This window comes from Ornithodoros turicata, unplaced genomic scaffold (assembly GCF_037126465.1).
Source record: "Ornithodoros turicata isolate Travis unplaced genomic scaffold, ASM3712646v1 Chromosome111, whole genome shotgun sequence".
NCBI classification, from domain to species: Eukaryota; Metazoa; Arthropoda; class Arachnida; order Ixodida; family Argasidae; genus Ornithodoros; species Ornithodoros turicata.
The window spans coordinates 413,567-430,412 of NW_026999297.1; the positions used below are offsets into that span (position 1 = coordinate 413,567).

The window sequence follows — 16,846 nt, forward strand, 5'->3', positions numbered from 1 at the left end:
TCAAAACATTGCCGTCCGCCACTCAGCTGCATTGTGAGCATGCGCCTTTGCGTAGCATTTTTATGGTGTCATGCCCGCCTGCTGTGGTTATGGGTGTGCTGACCGTACTGGCAAGGCACTGGGGACGACATTTCACAAGTAAGTGACTTGGTTTTACAAATAAATGCGATTTATTAGTCCACGAGCGGGGTGACAAAACGTTGCTGTTGATGCATGTGCGCGGCACTTTGTGAATCGTATCTCAAGATCTAAGCGTTAAACTTTAAGCCGTACGTTATCTGGATAGAGTCATTGTGATAGTCTAGCCTTCCTGCAGTTCACGGGTATGGTCTCGGCACGCAGCAGGCGTTGAAGTGCGCTTGTCAGCTGTGGTATCTGCGGCTCAGTTTGTTGGTCACGGTATCAAGGATTGCTTGCTTGGATTAGCCTTGTCATCCCTTCCGTAATTGATGGCATAAATTGTTCAATGCAGGTTCCCTCACGGCCACCCAGAACATTTAAACAAAATGTGCGGCAAATGTCAGGCGAAAGGACTGGACGCCGTCGACGACATCACTGGTCTGCAGCAAACATTTGAAAAACAAATGCTTCGACAGACGCTGTGCCCAACAAGTTCGACTTCCCAGAACACCTCCAGAAAGTAATAATGCATGCGACATATGTAGAGGCCGGATTTATATGCACTAAAAGCTGGTTGAACACACATGCATGAGAAATTCATTTATCTTGCTCGAAATATGCGCCTCTAGGAATTCACTTGCATGCATTTAAAATACACAACAAATTCACTGGGGCAAAAGTATCTTACTTTATGTAGTGTACAAAACGCATGCAGAGTTGAAAGCATAGATCGAGAAGTTGCCCGTCAAAAGGAACTCGTTACAAAGTTACCGTGTGAAAAATGCAACTAAGTTAAGAACTAAGTTATTCAGCCCGAAACGTAGCTTGAAACGTTACAGAGTTATTAAAAAAAAGAACGAGTTACTCCCAAGTTACTTCGGACACAAAATAACACTACACAGGTGCAGTTGAGTTCGGCCCTGAGTTGCCTGTGTTGAGTTTTCGTTTATGTCCAACAATTCAAACGCGTTACATCTTATTCCCTGTGGGCACACGATGGTTCAGCTTCATTTCAATAGCAGCAGTTCTTACTTTCTGAACAGAATACTGTCATTGACTGGACATCACGTTTTATGACATAAAATGCTGTGGAAGAACCGTAAAGAAAGCAAGGAAATAAGTGGACGTGAGTAAAAACGAATTAGTAACTTGGAACGTAGCTTAAGTTACTTTGGCAAAGTTACCTGAAAAAGGAGTTCCTCTGAAACTTACCACGGCGCAAAAGTAGCGAGTTAAGTTATATAATTACCAAGAAAAGGAACTTAGTTACAGTAACGAGTTACCTCGAACTCTGGTTAAAAAGTGTGTATTTGCATGAAAATCTAGCCTCTAGAATCATGTTCCCTAGTTAAGAGTTTCAAGCGATGGTTGATGATTGGAATCAGTACTGCACGAAGAGCACCTTCAAGCTGCAGCTAGTCCAATATATGAAAACACTCCTGAATTATGCATTCATATGCAGTAAAAGCCACTCCATATTGGATAGGACAATACTAAGATGGGCAAAAGCATATAAAGACAAAAGTATTGCATGAAAATGTTGCCTAACGTACAAACTCGTATTAGTGGGACGTACAAACACACCAGCCACATGACTCTGGTGCGTTCCAGCATGTTTACTTTACTTAGAGACAATAAATTTTTCAACCTCGAATGTCTACTCTTTATTCTCGCTGCTTAAGTTTGCGACAACACGTTTGAATGCAGCCCATCCGATCAATGTATATGTGATCAGTCTGATCAAAGAAGTTTCCCAGTGTTTCAGAAGTATCGGACTGTACCACCTTGCCAAGGAATATACAGAGAAGGTGACAGCCAGGCCTCAGCTGCGAAAGAAATTGTCAAGGTTGATCATATTCAACAACCAGTAATGCACTCTGCCCACTTACCTGCTTGACTGCCTCAAACTTGCTGTTGCAACTGGACTTGTGATACTTTGATGTTGGAGCTTTCAGCACAAGACCTTACTACTTAGCCTTTTTATGACTTATTCACTCTACCTCTAGTCATTTTGAACTGTCTTTACCGCCATTCATTTCCCCAGTGCACATATTTCTAGTCGATATGTTTTTACCGTCATATAGCCTCTATATCACATATCATTCTAGTCCTTTGGAAGTGCTTTAGTGCCGTTCGGCATTTCGTGTCATAACTAGTCATATCTAAACTTCCTGTGCAAAGCATAATGTTTATACCCCAGCATTAAGGCGATTACATAAACAAACATTCCCTGGCATTCCACACTCCCGAGCAGAAAGGAAATGGGAGAAACACGGGAAGCAACACGCTGCACACACTGACAGACGACAAAGGAAACGTAACACAACAAATACAACACCACACAAAACCAGCAAATCACATAATCGAAGTTCAAAGTACAAAATTGGGACGACACGACCTCACACGAGTACAAAATAGACAGGAAATAACATGTATGTGACGGGATTTCACACAAAAAACGTAAGGAATCCAATCACGAGGGATTTCTGCAGCGATCCGTGGCAAAATTTTAGTGAAGAAGCAAGGGAAGCGCTCACAAACAGCAAAACTTGTCACAGCTTACATGCATTCCAATGGGCTGTAATGGCTCTTTTGAGCACCGCAATATGGCGGCCGGTTGTCGTACCCTTTCCCGCGATACCCTCACCCATCCGCTATCCAGCCTTTATACATAGAGATCAGTGTGGCGTGCTCGTAGCACTGATCTCGATTGTAAAAGGCTGGATCGCGGATTGGGAGCGCGAGCGTGAAGAAACCGGCCGCCATCTTACTGTACCCACAACAGTCGCCGCAGCGATCATGGCAACTTCTTGCAATTACGGTCGTACCAACCGTACTGGCAAGGTTACAGGGCCTAAATTTATACAGGTGAGTTACTCTTCATCGAAGAATAAATAGGCGTCCATTCTGTATATTTAGTTGACCATTATGAAGTGTTTTTTGCCCAAAACGAGCACTGGATGCAGGTTGCTTGATCGCTCTTCCGACGTTCAATCGAGCACACTTGCATTTTACCCGGCGGCAAATACAGTTTGAGTGCATAATATGCTTGAAAGAACATGTTACACTACACAGGTAGTGTTGTCATCAATATATGTGCAAGCACTCGAGCGCTTTTTTGCATGCATTGCTAGCATGGTACACGGTGTTCTCTGCGGAAGCAAGTGCCACATTCATTTCTTTGAATTACCTTCGCGCACAAGTTCGGTATTACGTCATAATGAGACCAAGATTGTCACCTTTTTTCATGTATTGGTGTTGTTTTGTGGCTTGGTTTGATTTGTGACAAAGAATCCTACGTAACGGTGGTGTGACGCGACTTGAATAACGCCTTTGTGTCTGAGCTGTATCGTCAGCTTGTTACGATAGTAATAATCTGTAGCGTGTCGTGCTATTTGTAGCAGTTTTTAAGGCAAAAGTGGTCTCTCAATACAGGTTTCGTCATGAGGGCTACCCAGTGAATAATCTGTGCAGTGTGATACGGCTGGGTGTACAGGTAAGTATCACGTTCCTCATCCACTGGTTTCTACTTTACAGGAAGGAACAACCTCAGTGCACGCACTGTGGTTAGCCTCTCTCAGTTTTGCATATTTTCTTACATGTTCACATCAGAAACTCACCTTACACTTTAGGCTCCTTCACCCAGCAATATAATAATTAGAGATTATAATTCTTTTTAGAAGAGTTCCCCATATTCTTTTTAGAATAGTTTTTAATCTTTTTAATTTTTAGAAGATACAGGGATTGTAAACCATGTTTTAAACTGATGTTTTAACATTTGTCCAATGCATTTATTAAACAACATATTCATTTTTAACTGGTTGCACCCAAACCAATGTTCTGATGTATTATTTCCTTTGTTGTAGATGCACCATAAAAATTGGAATAATCATCATCAATGCAGGTTACTTCACAGCTGCCTCGACATACTCAAGAAATGGGTGCAGAACCTGCGTAATGCCCACAAACTTTGACTACCACAGCACCTCCAGAAAGTAAAGGCATATGTGTCACATGGGATTTTTCAAGGCATTCACAGTATACAATACCTTGTATGAACTGTTGTAGATCGAAGCAGCCTCTACAGTACACTCTCAGAAATTAAAACTTGTCAGGGAACCGTGATAATTGTTTCAGTTAGTGGGCATGCACATACAGTCAACCCTCGATTTATGAACACCCTCGGTTCCCCGAAAAATCGTTCATAAATCGAGGGATTCATAAATCGAAAATACTATCGAGCAAATGGAACAGTATTTCTGAGTTGGTATTGTGTTTATAATGCAACATATTGTGTCATTTTGCTTTCGACCATGCGTTCCGCTGTGTCAATCTTTGAAAGAGGAGATGTCAGCACGTTCGCACTCTAACTGGTCTCGGATTTCCTCTGGGGTTTTTAACCTATGTTTATTAATCTCCGGGTGACAGCGGACACATTATTCATGAATTGAGGTCAGAAACACTTCTGCAAAAACCCGTTTGTTGTTCGGATTTCTAGGGGTTAAGAACCGAGGGTGCAATACCTGGAAAACGTTTTGTCCGTTCAGGCATCATTCATAAGACCACGAATAATCCCTTTGAAGGTTTTTGTTGGCCTCAGAACGATCCGTTCATAAATTGAGGGCAAAAACGCTGGGCAACTCCTAGTTGGTTCCCAGAAATTCCATTCATTATTCGGATATCGAGGTTCATAAAACGAGGGGAAAATGCATGTAAAGAGTTTGGTTCCTCGTGCTAGTGTTCATAAAACGAGGGAATTCATAAATCGAAGGCTCATAAATCGAGGGTTGACTGTATACGCTACAAGAAGTAAATTATTTATTGAGAATGCACTTCTCTTGCTACTCATGTTGTTTACATCTACTGTTGATCACATTCATTTATCACATATTATATTCTTATATATTATTATTATATTATCACATATTCGATCACATTAAATTTAAAATTTAGCATATATGAGAAAATATCAGGAGGGAAGTTGCTATTCATTGCTCATTCCAACCTAAAATTGATTGCTACAAATTTAGAGAGCGTACCTGACCATTGTCATTCCTAAAATATATATTGCCATTGTAGCAAGGTCACAAAACAATAGATGTAGTCTTTTGCGACCTGCCTGCACGTTCATTGTATCCTGAAACGCATAAGTGCAAGAAATAAATCTTGAACTTGAATAAACTTGATGTTGTATAAACTTGACATAAAATGTTGAATAATATAATGAAAGATTTAAAATATTGAATAAACTTGAACTCGCATAATTTCTTTACTCATCATCAGTGATCTTCATTACAAAAGCATATCGTGTTAGACTTTTTTTGTTTGCGTTTCACAGACTTGAGTACACGAGGGCCAAAATGACAAAATCACAACTGTTTCAAGCTCCAAATAGTCTTGTTGCAATTTGAAGACCATACGTGGAGCTGCATTTTTTGGAACATGCTCCACATAACAAGCATGAAAAAGTCAGCACTGGATAGCAGGACCCCGTCCCCAAGCAGCTTTTCTCACGCTGCAGTAGTATTCAACAAAAGCATGTGAGTGCTGGAGAAGGACACTCAGTTTGGCACAACCGCGCCTGCAAATAATCAGAACAAATAAAGGAAGAAGCAAGCAAACATAGAAGGGCTATCCCCGGTAAAAATTCCTGTAGGTACCTGTGGGATTATGAAACCTGCTGGACCCGAAGGAATTCGTAGGTACCTACAGGGCCTACAGGCCCCACTGGACCTGTAGGCTCCTACTGGACTTATAGTTTCCTATAGGACCTATGGATTTTGTGGACTCCCATGGGACCTGTAGGGTGCTGCGGGTACCTATAGAACCTGTGGGGTGCGGGTTCTCATAGGGCTATGGGGGATCCTCCTCGATCCATGGGTACCTACTGAGGAGGCTTGTGCAGGCACTAGCAGTGATGTGCGGTTCCACTGAGAACCTGCCTAACATGTCATGCAGCATACACAACCCCCATGTGATGTTATGTCTGTACCTCATGCAGAGAGACACTCGAATAATGGCTTCATGTTTTATTACTCATCTGGCCGGGGGACATTTGCCTGCTGCCTGGGCAGCCTCCTCAAATCATTAATTTTTTCGGCCAGGATCCGCTTGACCTTGTCAATGCTGGCGACGACTTTGTCGTCTGATTCCCCTTCAGACTTGAGCTTCCGCTTTAGCGAAGCTAAAAGACAAATACATCAAATTAGTGAGGAGCATGAGAGATTACGGTTCTGCAGTGATCACTACAAATGTGGCTATAAACAATCTGCAGATATTTTTTGTTTCTAAGAACATCAAATAATAACGAGAGCATTGCTAGGCACAAATGCGTCGGAGTCATCATGGCAGCCAGTAAAGTCAGTGCCCCCAATCTGTATGCCCAAAAGAGAACTATGCCTTCAAGGATACAACACAAAGGAAACAGCTAGCTTCCTGCCCAGGTAAATGAGGTATTAAAAGCACCGACTGAGTGGAGGTCACAGGGGAATGCAACGTCAGAGCGCAATTATCTGATTTGGAAGGCAACTCATGGAACTGTTATGCGGCATGCAGCTGATTCCCCCAATTCCTTTGTTCATCACATACAGGACGCCTTTTTTAGACCACAACGGTGAGAGTTTTTCTTTTATCACTGCCTGAGTGAAGCGCTCTCTTGCCATTTAAAAAATACACTGTATACAGCCTCGATTTCAGGTAATATGCCCAACTCTTACTGTACAAACCTGCTGTGCCTATTCGACAACGCAGCACAGGGGAGGCAGGTGTATGCTACCCCTTTAACCCCAAACACGCCCCTTTTAACTGCTGCTATACAGAATACAGAAGGAACTCTGAGCAAAAACACGGATGGACGACACGAGCCAGATCCTCCTGTATCATGTATTAGAACCAACACTGTTTCATCTATCGTCACTTGCTATACAAAGTCATTCACGAGTGGCAGACGAAGTGCTTCACAAAGAGAGCGATAAACAGAAACCGGAGGCCATCTTAGTAGAAACAGGTACTGCTGTTGCTGTGGCACCTTGTTTACAGCTGTGAAGCTCCAAATGACAAGAAACCATGTCTTTTGGGGGCAGAAGAAAGTGCACAGCAACTACATTTTCAACCAGTGAATAACAATTTTAGGGAATTTTAATTACAGTAAAATTAATTTGTGACACTGAACGGTGGAATGGGTGTAAGGAATGAAAAATATGTTGGCCCAGAGATCAAAATTGGCCCTAAGGAATTTGGGGGGACGCCACAGCACACAGTGGAAGAGACTAGAATTTGTACGTCACAGGCCTGAACGGGAATTCTTCAGGAAAATATTTCCGTGAATAACACGCACCGTTAGATAAGATGCAGGACCTCGTGAGAGCACTTTTTTACTGTATAGCGCGCACATTGTACACTGGAAAATATGGTTGTTGTATCTGTGCTGGCTTTTGTTTCTGCTTGGCATATGCTTTTGCTCGTAGCACTTTACTATATTGTGTTGCTTTTACTATAAGATACTCTCCATACCTTTAATGAACTCCACCTTCTTTGGCGTCAGTCGTGGCCGAGGGGCAGTCGTCCCTCCACGGTTGTTGTTGGACAGAGATCCCGTCACGCTGCGGTTGACTAGCTCATCTGTGCCCCAGACAGCCACAGCTAAATTCTTTACGAAGTGAGTTTCTTTTAACAGCTGCATGTCCTTCCACGTTTCAGCACCAAGCGTAAAATCAATGGCGTGGAATGTTATCTGGAAAAGGTAGAGTAAATCGTTACCATATACCATATTAGCTTTGCCTATGAGCACCAAGCTCACATGAGGTGGACGTAATACTTAAAATCCACTAACTTCGCAAGTTTTGAGGAAAATGGGAACTTTCCACTTGCAAAGATTACGAGCACTGGGACCTGGGTACAGTGAGGTCTGCCATGCATCACATATGCTGAAGGCATGTTCTCCAGGATTGAATGCAATAAGGGTGCATCAATTTTTACCAGCTTATCCTATGCTTATAGGCTTTGCTTCTAATTCAGGCACTACTGATGAATGCACCTGAGTTAACACTGACGCCAAAGTTTGCTCCTCAGTAACTGTCCCGTTTACGGTTCATATTCCTGTCCTCGGCTCTGCTTACTTTTGCCACCAAACCCTTCTCCTCCCTTCTAACGTTCAAAGCAATGTTACCCACAACACGTGGTTGTGGGCTGCACTTCTTGAAAGTGACTGTCAGGGCTGGATGAGTTAATTTCCATTCACAAGTTAAATTTGTGCTTCATGACCGCTAAACAAGTGTTGATCACGGAAGCTATAGAAAAATACAGCTGACCCATTTAAGAAATTTAAAGTGACAGTCTCATACACTACCGCCCTCAAAAAAGTGACACCATTCGATTGTCCGCATCTGAAAACACAATACTGCAAATTTACTTGACGAATCACGTGACTGTAGCTTAATAACCCACACGAAATAAACAGGAGTGACACAGCTCCCGTCTTCCGCTACGTCACTGTGGTGGGGAACCCAAGCTAATGCCTTAAGCAGATTATGCGGAAACATGTTGGTTTTGTTTATGCTTAGGCATAGCCTCTCCATGGTCGCAGTGAAGGACCTCCTCCTTCTAGTCAACACCTTGTTTGGGAAACAGGTCGTGCCAAGTACGATTCATATGTTTGAAAAACCCCTTCAGTTTTGTAAAAGCTTTGACGTCACGTATTATTGCTCACTGTGCTCAGTTGTACTTCATGCAGCCGACAGCACTAATTTGGGTAGGTGCACAGTGTGTTGCAAAACGTATAACCTGAAAGATCGTGACCATGTTGCTATGTACTTGACCGCCCCCTTAAAGTCTCAGCTACGAGGTATCCTGGAAGGTCTTACAAATTTTGCTTTCCTCACAGAGAGGTACAGTCGGCAAACGGGATTGGTATCAGACATTTGTGATGGGAAGCTGTACAGAAAACTGTGCGAAGATTTCAGTTTCCTCGGGAACCCTCTTAACATATCCCTCACAGTGAACACAGATGGATGTCCAGTTTTCAACAGCAAACAGCACTCAATCTGGCCAATTCAGTTGCTGGTTAATGAGCTGCCAGTCACACAAAGGTTTCAGAATGTTGTCCTCTTTGGGGTCTGGTTTGGTAGAGGGGAGCCCTGCATGGAGGTCTTCCTGAAGAAGTTTGTTAAGCAGTGTTCTAGACTTGCTGATAAGGGCTTTAAGTGGATCAAGAATGGGGTTCAGGTTGTGAGCAAGGCATTCGTAGTGTGTTGCAGTGTGGACTCTGCTGCACGGCCTCTGCTACAGAACATGATCAAATTCAATGGTTTTTTTGGGTGCAGCTGGTGCCTCCACCCGGGTGTGACAGTAAAAGGTGACGTACGTTATACAGTAACTTCGCAGGTTCATGAAGAAAGGAAAGCTTCAAGTTCCATCAGGTGCATGTATCGGGCTGCTGCAGAGCATACAATTTCCTTTGGCTTTAAAGGTCCATCTGCCCTCTTGAACTTGCCAGGGTTTGATGTAATTTCGTCGTTTGTACCGGATTACCTTCATTGTATCCTGCTTGGTGTCGCCCGAACAATGATGAAGTTGTGGTTCGACTCAAAGTACAGTGGAGAAGGCTTCTATATTGGGGCACCAGCAGCTGTTGAAAGGGTTGACTCGAGAATAAGGCAGATAAAGCCACCATCTGCGGTTGGCCGGTATCCACGTAGTGTGACAGAGAGAAAACTCTGGAAGGGACAGGAGTTCCGCTCATGGCTATTGTATTATTCTCTCCCAGTGCTATGTGGCATTCTTCCACGGCAGTACCTCCTCCATTTGTCTTTGCTCGTCCGGTCTTTATTTTTGCTGTTGCAGGATTCCCTGACATACACGGATATTAATACTGCACAGGACCTTCTCACGGAGTTTGTTGTTAAGTACAATATGTTATATGGCGACTATAACATGGTGTACAACGTGCATATTCTGTTGCACATTCCAAGGGCTGTAGCAAACTGGGGACCCCTGTGGGCTCACTCCACGTTTGTCTTTGAGTCTTTCAACGGGGTGTTCGTTAAATCAGTAAAAGGCAACCGAGGTGTTGCTGAGCAGGTGCTGCAAAAGGCAATGCTCAGGCAGTCAATTTATACATATGTCCAGATGAAGGGAACAGCCCCGCTGAAACTCTACGCGTCAGCTCTCAAGAACTTAAAAAAAACTTCATTTGCGCTACATATTTCGGAAGCAACATTGCTTGGGCGAGGACTGGCTCCTGCATTCAACATGGTCGAGAAAAGCTGTATACGTGCCAGTACAGGCGCTGCTGCCCGTGTACTGTCAGTTTTTTCAAGGATGATCTATCATGGCACTGTATTCCACAGTACAACATACACACGGCCAAAAAAGACAAATGACTCTGTTGTGCGCTTATCGAATGGGAAGTATGCCCTCATTCAAGCCATCTTTTCCTATGCCACTCCAGACCAGGAGAAGGAAGTTGGCCTGCTTGTTTACGAAATGGAGGCTTTTGAGAGCTCGGTTTGTAGTGGCAGCCATATGGTACGTGGCCAGTTCACCACATTGCGGATGCATCCTGTATCTGCAATTTGTCGTAAGGCTATCGCTGTTGTTATTGACGGTGTCAGCCATGTATGCCATATTCCAAACCAATGCGAGGTTAACTAGTCCTAGTCAATCAGGGTGTCAACCAAACCTTAGTGTTTAAGTGGGGCACTTCTTCATTAAGTCTATGGGGAATATTTGTTCACACACGGTTCACAAGCATAAAGATCATCAGAACACAAATTGTGGTGTGCTCTCCTTGCTTTGCCCTTGTGAGGGGCATCATTTCTTATAAGTCAAGGACGGTTAATGAGCCCAAATTTGCAAGGAGTTCAGTGCTGACGGCGGCATACTGTAATGCTGTTTTGCGTCAGGTACCCCTCACACAGCTAAACAGCTTACTGAAAGCCAGCAAAGCCGATTTTGCTGATTCTTACTGCTTCAACAATTCCTTGCTTTCGTTCAGTTGTGACTTGTGAGCTGTCTTGAAGTTATATTCCCTAACTTTTGGGGACGTGTTGACATTCTCCGAGACAGTTCTCTGACTATTCCAGTTGTAAACAATTGCCCGGTTAGAAGCACTTGAAATTTGATAACTAAATTGTAATGACGAGACTTTCATGCGGAAGACTGCACCTCTGCAGGTGACAAATGTTGCAAAACTACAAATGTGTACAGGGTGTCTTTCTCTTAGTTTCCACAGAGCACTTCGCAAAGAGAGTTATAGAAGGGAAATGAGCACTAATTTTCTGCTACTTGAGTAAGAAACAGATACTACATAGTTAGTAGCACCTGCTTTTTTTCTGTCTGCTGTGTCATGTGTGCATAATTGCTTCGCTCCTCTTTACCTTCTTGGGTGTGGTGCTCCTCTTTACCTTCATGCAAGTAGCAGAAGATTAGCACTCATTTTTCTTTCATAACTGTCTTTGTGGAGCGCTCTGTGGCAGCTAAAAAAAAAGACGCCGTGTATATATTTTTAGTTCTGCAACATTTCTCACCTGAAGTGCAGTTTTCTGCCACAAAAGTCTCGTCATTAAAATTCAGTTATCAAATTTCAAGTGCTTCTAACCGGGCAATTGTTTATTCTTTTACGTATTCCCGTGGGCTTGCCATTTTGCTTTCGTGTTTTTTCTTTTTACCTACGTATTCGAGTTATGCTTAAATTCCCTGACAATTCTTTTCAACATTAGCAGGCACCCTGTCTGTCCATACGCCACCATACTCTTGTCGCTCTTTGGCTTTTTGCAATAACCTGTGCACATTAACTTCAAGCTACCGTCTTACCTACCATTCATGTCAATTTCAGCAAAATTCCCTGACCATCACACAACTCTGTATTACATCCAAGACTGCTCACAAAACTAAATTTTATGAAAGCAGGCACAGCACTATTTTGCTGAGTCTTACTCCAACTATTATTTGCTCTTGTTCAGTTCTTAGCTACCATGGAGTTGATGTTCTGCTTGTGCACAGGGAGCACTAATGGAAAAAGTGCACCCGAGACTGTGTCCCGCAAACGAGGCTGAAATACCGTGGCAAATCAAAATCGTCAGTTTTCCTGACTTTGGGGGGCATTCTGAATTTTCCCTGATAATTCCCTGTTTTGCAGTTCTTTTTCTGATTGGTTGACACCCTGTTTGAACTAATTTCAAGGTACCCGTGAAATCGCATTAGCCATACTCGTGTTAATTGCCTACTTCGTGGGCCTTACTTGCCCCAGTGTTCACGACGTTTCCTTAATGGACCTCTTTCGTTAAAGTATCCAAGATTGTGCACTAAGCTGATGATTTTATTATTTTCTAACAAACAGTCACTGACAGTCACCGTGTCCACTTGCTCTCTCTTCACTTCTTGTGTTGTCCTGTTTTTCCTCACTACTGGAACGAGTATCAGCTTAATCTCTTTACTATCATTCTGCGATTACATCTGCTGGCCATGCACTTTTGTCACCTTGTGTTGGTCTCCCTCTGTAAAACTTTTCGGTCTGTTTATGCGTTTAGCAGGAATGTCAATACTTTTTGGGCAGCCATAGCTTAACTTGTTTTATCTTTTTTTTTATGCCCTGAGTTATCTTGTAGTTGCTTCTTTGTAAGCATGATAGTCACTCACTATGTTTTGCTTTTTGTGCTGTATGTGTGTAATAAATGCTGATTTTTCTTGCTGTCTCGTATTGATGTTTATGCGTCGTTTGTGAGCTTTCTGTTCCCTCTGTGCCCTGTACTTTGTACTTATGCTTTTGGATACCTCTGTGATGAGCGGATCTATAAGTAAGAATACAATAAATCACATCATGAAGCTAGTCTTGTGATAGTGTGTTCGGGTAGTTTTATTGAAATTGTGATGAACCATCACGAAAGTCTAATACATGGGTCCAGTTGGAATGACAAACAGACAACGCACCCTTAGCAACATGTCGATACTGCTGCCTTGCTTTGTAGACAACGGCTGCACTCACGTCAAAGTGCTGAACTGCTGACCGTAGAATGGTTGGCTGTTACGTTTTCAAAATGCACATTCCACATCAAAAATTACATCATCAGAAGTAACATTTTGAGCATCTGTGAGGATGGTGGCTCTGGGTCTTGTAGGTTGGAGCACGACGTAGTATAACCCCCCTTCAGTTTTTCGCAAGCTTTGTCGAGCAATTATTGTTGTTACAAGTCATGACTCATCCCATAATCACTGTTTGCAAATAAATATCTGATTATTAGCCATGAATTTCTTCAGAAATAAAATTTACCTGCCTAGAGGAGGGAAATTTGTGGCGGCAATTGTTTCAGCAAACTCCCCGAACAACTGTTCTCAGGACTAACTACAAATTTAATCGTGGTCAAATATTGTAAATAGTGAACACAGAACATCCACCTTGTGTGGGGACACCATGGTTTCTGTGGGTTTTGTGGGTCGTGGTACGTCCTACAGATACCCACAAGCCTCCTATAGGCCTCCTACACGACAGTCCTGTAGGAAACCTTAAGGGAGTTGTGGGCCCTACAAACTGTCCCGTATGACATATATGGACCCACTATTCCCCATAAATACCTACAGGTAATCTCTGTAGGAAGTATGACCGGGGATACTTCAAAAAGAGAAGTCCTGTGTCTCAAGGAGGTGTTACCACATTCTAAGTAACTTAATTAAGCTTACATCACTACCTGATTAACTCTCCTAACGAGTGTGATCTAATTGCGTGAAGTAATTATTTGCGCTGCTTCGGTGTGTCCATATTTGCGAGGCAAAGCACCGCTGTCGTTTACTAAAAGGCTCTTTCTAAGGTGATGCTTGATATAAATCATACTAAACGCATACACGGCTAAAACAACGGCTGTGGTTCTACAGAACGATCTCTTTCTGCCATGCGAGTATATCTTTTCCCGGACCGTTCTTTATGGAACAATTTTTGTTCAGAACGCAGTACGGGATATTATATACATGGTTGTTGTTAACCTCAAGTCGTTTCATATTGAAATATTGGCTGGGAAACGTGCTGTAGTACAATCCCCAGCGCTGCACTGCGGTGACGGTCTAGTTTCGGAATGCAAAACATAACGTAATTAAGAATCGAACGGCGGGACACCTGTGAAACACTGTTAGGATACATCAGTATACTGGCACCTTACAAAATTGTGTGATGACAAACAACGATCAATGCTAGCAGCGCAATAAATACTCACAATCTCTGTTGCCTCCCATTGTTTTCTATGGGCACACACAGCACTTTAGGACCCACCAACATGGCGGCCCGAAGGCACGCCTCTCCCCCACGAGCCCCTCTCTCATGCGCGATCCAGCCTTTATACATAGAGATCAGTGGCTCGTAGGCTCGTCACACCGTCGTTGTCGTCGTTTACGCAGTCATCCACGGCATCTCTTGCGAAGATTTCTGTTCGATGTGCACCTGCGAGCGTACTTCCTCAAGTAAAAAGAATGGTGAATTCACGACTTTAATGTTAAAATCTTTAACGGAATTTTCTATTTTGACTTGCAAGATTTATTGATTGTAAATGCGTAACTAACGCTGTTGATGTTGTGACTGTATTGTTGAAATACCAGCGGGCTCCAGTGGCGTGCTCGTAGGCTCGTCACACCGTCGTTCTCGTCGTTTACGCAGTCATCCACGGCATCTCTTGCGAAGATTTCTGTTCGATGTGCACCTGCGAGCGTACTTCGTCAAGTAAAAAGAATGGTGAATTCACGACTTTAATGTTAAAATCTTTAACGGAATTTTCTATTTTGACTTCCACGATTTATTGATTGTAAATGCGTAACTAACGCTGTTGATGTTGTGACTGTATTGTTGAAATACCAGCGGGCTCCAGTGGCATACTCACTGATCTCTATCTATAAAGGCTGGATGGCGCATGGGAGAGGGGCTCGCGGGGGAGAGGCGTGCATTCGGGCCGCCATGTTGGGAGGCCCTAAAGCGCAGTGTGCGCCCATAGAAAACAATGGGAGGCAACGGAGATTGTGAGTATTTATAGCGCTGCAGGCGTTGATCGTTGCTTGTCATCACACAATTTTGTAAGGTGCCAGTATACTGATGTATCCTAACAGTGTTTCACAGGTGTCCTGCCGTTCGATTCTTAATTACGTTATGTTTTGCATTCCGAAACTAGACCGTCACAGCAGTGCAGCGCTGGGGATTGTACTACAGTACGTTTCCCAGCCAATATTTCAACAAGAAACGATGCGAGATTAACAACCACCATGTATGTAATATCCCGTGCTGCGTTCTGGACAAAAATTGTTCCATAAAGAACGGTCCGGGAAAGGATATACTCGCATGGCAGAAAGAGATCGTTCTGTAGAATCACAGCCGTTGTTTTAGCCGTGTATCGGTTTCGTATGATTTATATCAAGCACCGCCGCAGAAAGTGTCTTTTAGTGAACGACTGCGGTGCTTTGCCTCGCAAATATGGACACACCGAAGCAGCCCAAATACGTTGTGAGTGTGATTTAATTGCTTTACGCAATTAGAACACGCTCGTTAGGACAGTTAATGAGGTAGTGATGTAAGCTTAATCAATTAAGTTACTTAAAAGTGGTAACACCTCCTTGAGACACAAGATTTACCTCTTTTTGAAGTACAGCCCTTCTATGTTTGTTTGTTTCTTCCTTCATTTGTTCTGATTATTTGCAGGCGCAGTTGTGCCAAACTGAATGTCCTTCTCGAGTACTCACATGCTTTTGCTGAATACAACTGCAGCGTGAGCAAAGCTGCTTAGGAACGGGGCCTGCTATCCAGTGCTGACTTTGTCATGCTTGTTATGTGGAGCACGTTCGAAAAAATGCAGCTGCACATCTGAAACTCCAATGAGTATCATCGTCATCTAAAAGAGAGCGCCGTAGCACCGTTGTGAGACCAGACACGCTTTCTGAATATCTTCTATGGCACCTTCCGCAGTTTGCACAATTTTGTTCAGCATCGAAGTCTCTCATAGGAACCACTTTGCATTAACTGTGACTCCCATCTTACATTTTGATGTGCAAGGGCCTTCTTGCACTACACACGTATGGTCTGCAACAGGATAATTGCAGCAGGACGATTTGGAGCTTGAAACAGTTGTGATTTTGTCATTTTGGCCCTCGTGTACACCGTCTGTGAAACGTAAACAAAAAAAATCTAACACGATATGCTTTTGTAAAGAAGGTCACTGATGGTGAGTAAAGAGAATATACAAGTTCAAGTTTATTCAACATTTTATATCATACATTATATTATTCAACATTTTATATAAAGTTTATACAACATCAAGTTTATTCAAGTTATTTCTTGCACTTATGCGTTTCAGGATACAATGAACGTGCAGGGAGGTCACAAAAGACTACATTTATTGTTTTATGACCTTGCTACAATGACAATATATATTTTAGGAATGACAATGGACAGGTACTCTCTCTAAATTTGCAGCACTCAATTTTAGGTTAGAATGAGCAATGAATAGCAACTTCCCTCCTGGTATTTTCTTATATATGATGAATTTTGAATTTAATGTGATCAAATATGTGTTAATATAATAATATATATAAGAATATAATATGTGATCAACAGTAGATGTAAACAACACCAGTAGCCAGAGAAGTGCATTCTCAAGAAATAATTTTCTTATAGCATATATGTGCATGCCTATTAACTGAAACAATTATCACGGTTCTCACGGTTTTAATTTCTGAGAGTGTACTGTAGAGACAGCTTAGA

The 16,846-nt window shown here is 42.7% G+C and overlaps 1 protein-coding gene across 1 annotated transcript; it reads left to right on the plus strand.

The window, feature by feature from the left end:
* The first annotated feature begins 8,950 nt into the window (after nucleotides 1-8,950).
* On the plus strand, nucleotides 8,951-10,770 carry LOC135371566 (uncharacterized). The gene has a single exon (XM_064605554.1). The coding sequence runs from the start codon at nucleotides 9,259-9,261 to the stop codon at nucleotides 10,768-10,770; it is 1,512 nt and encodes a 503-aa protein (XP_064461624.1). The 5' UTR covers nucleotides 8,951-9,258.
* The last annotated feature ends 6,076 nt before the right edge of the window (nucleotides 10,771-16,846 follow it).

What these genes read in the sequence shown, in the direction of transcription:
- LOC135371566 (XM_064605554.1), top strand. Translation starts at nt 9,259, where the DNA reads ATGGAGGTCTTCCTGAAGAAGTTTGTTAAGCAGTGTTCTAGACTTGCT.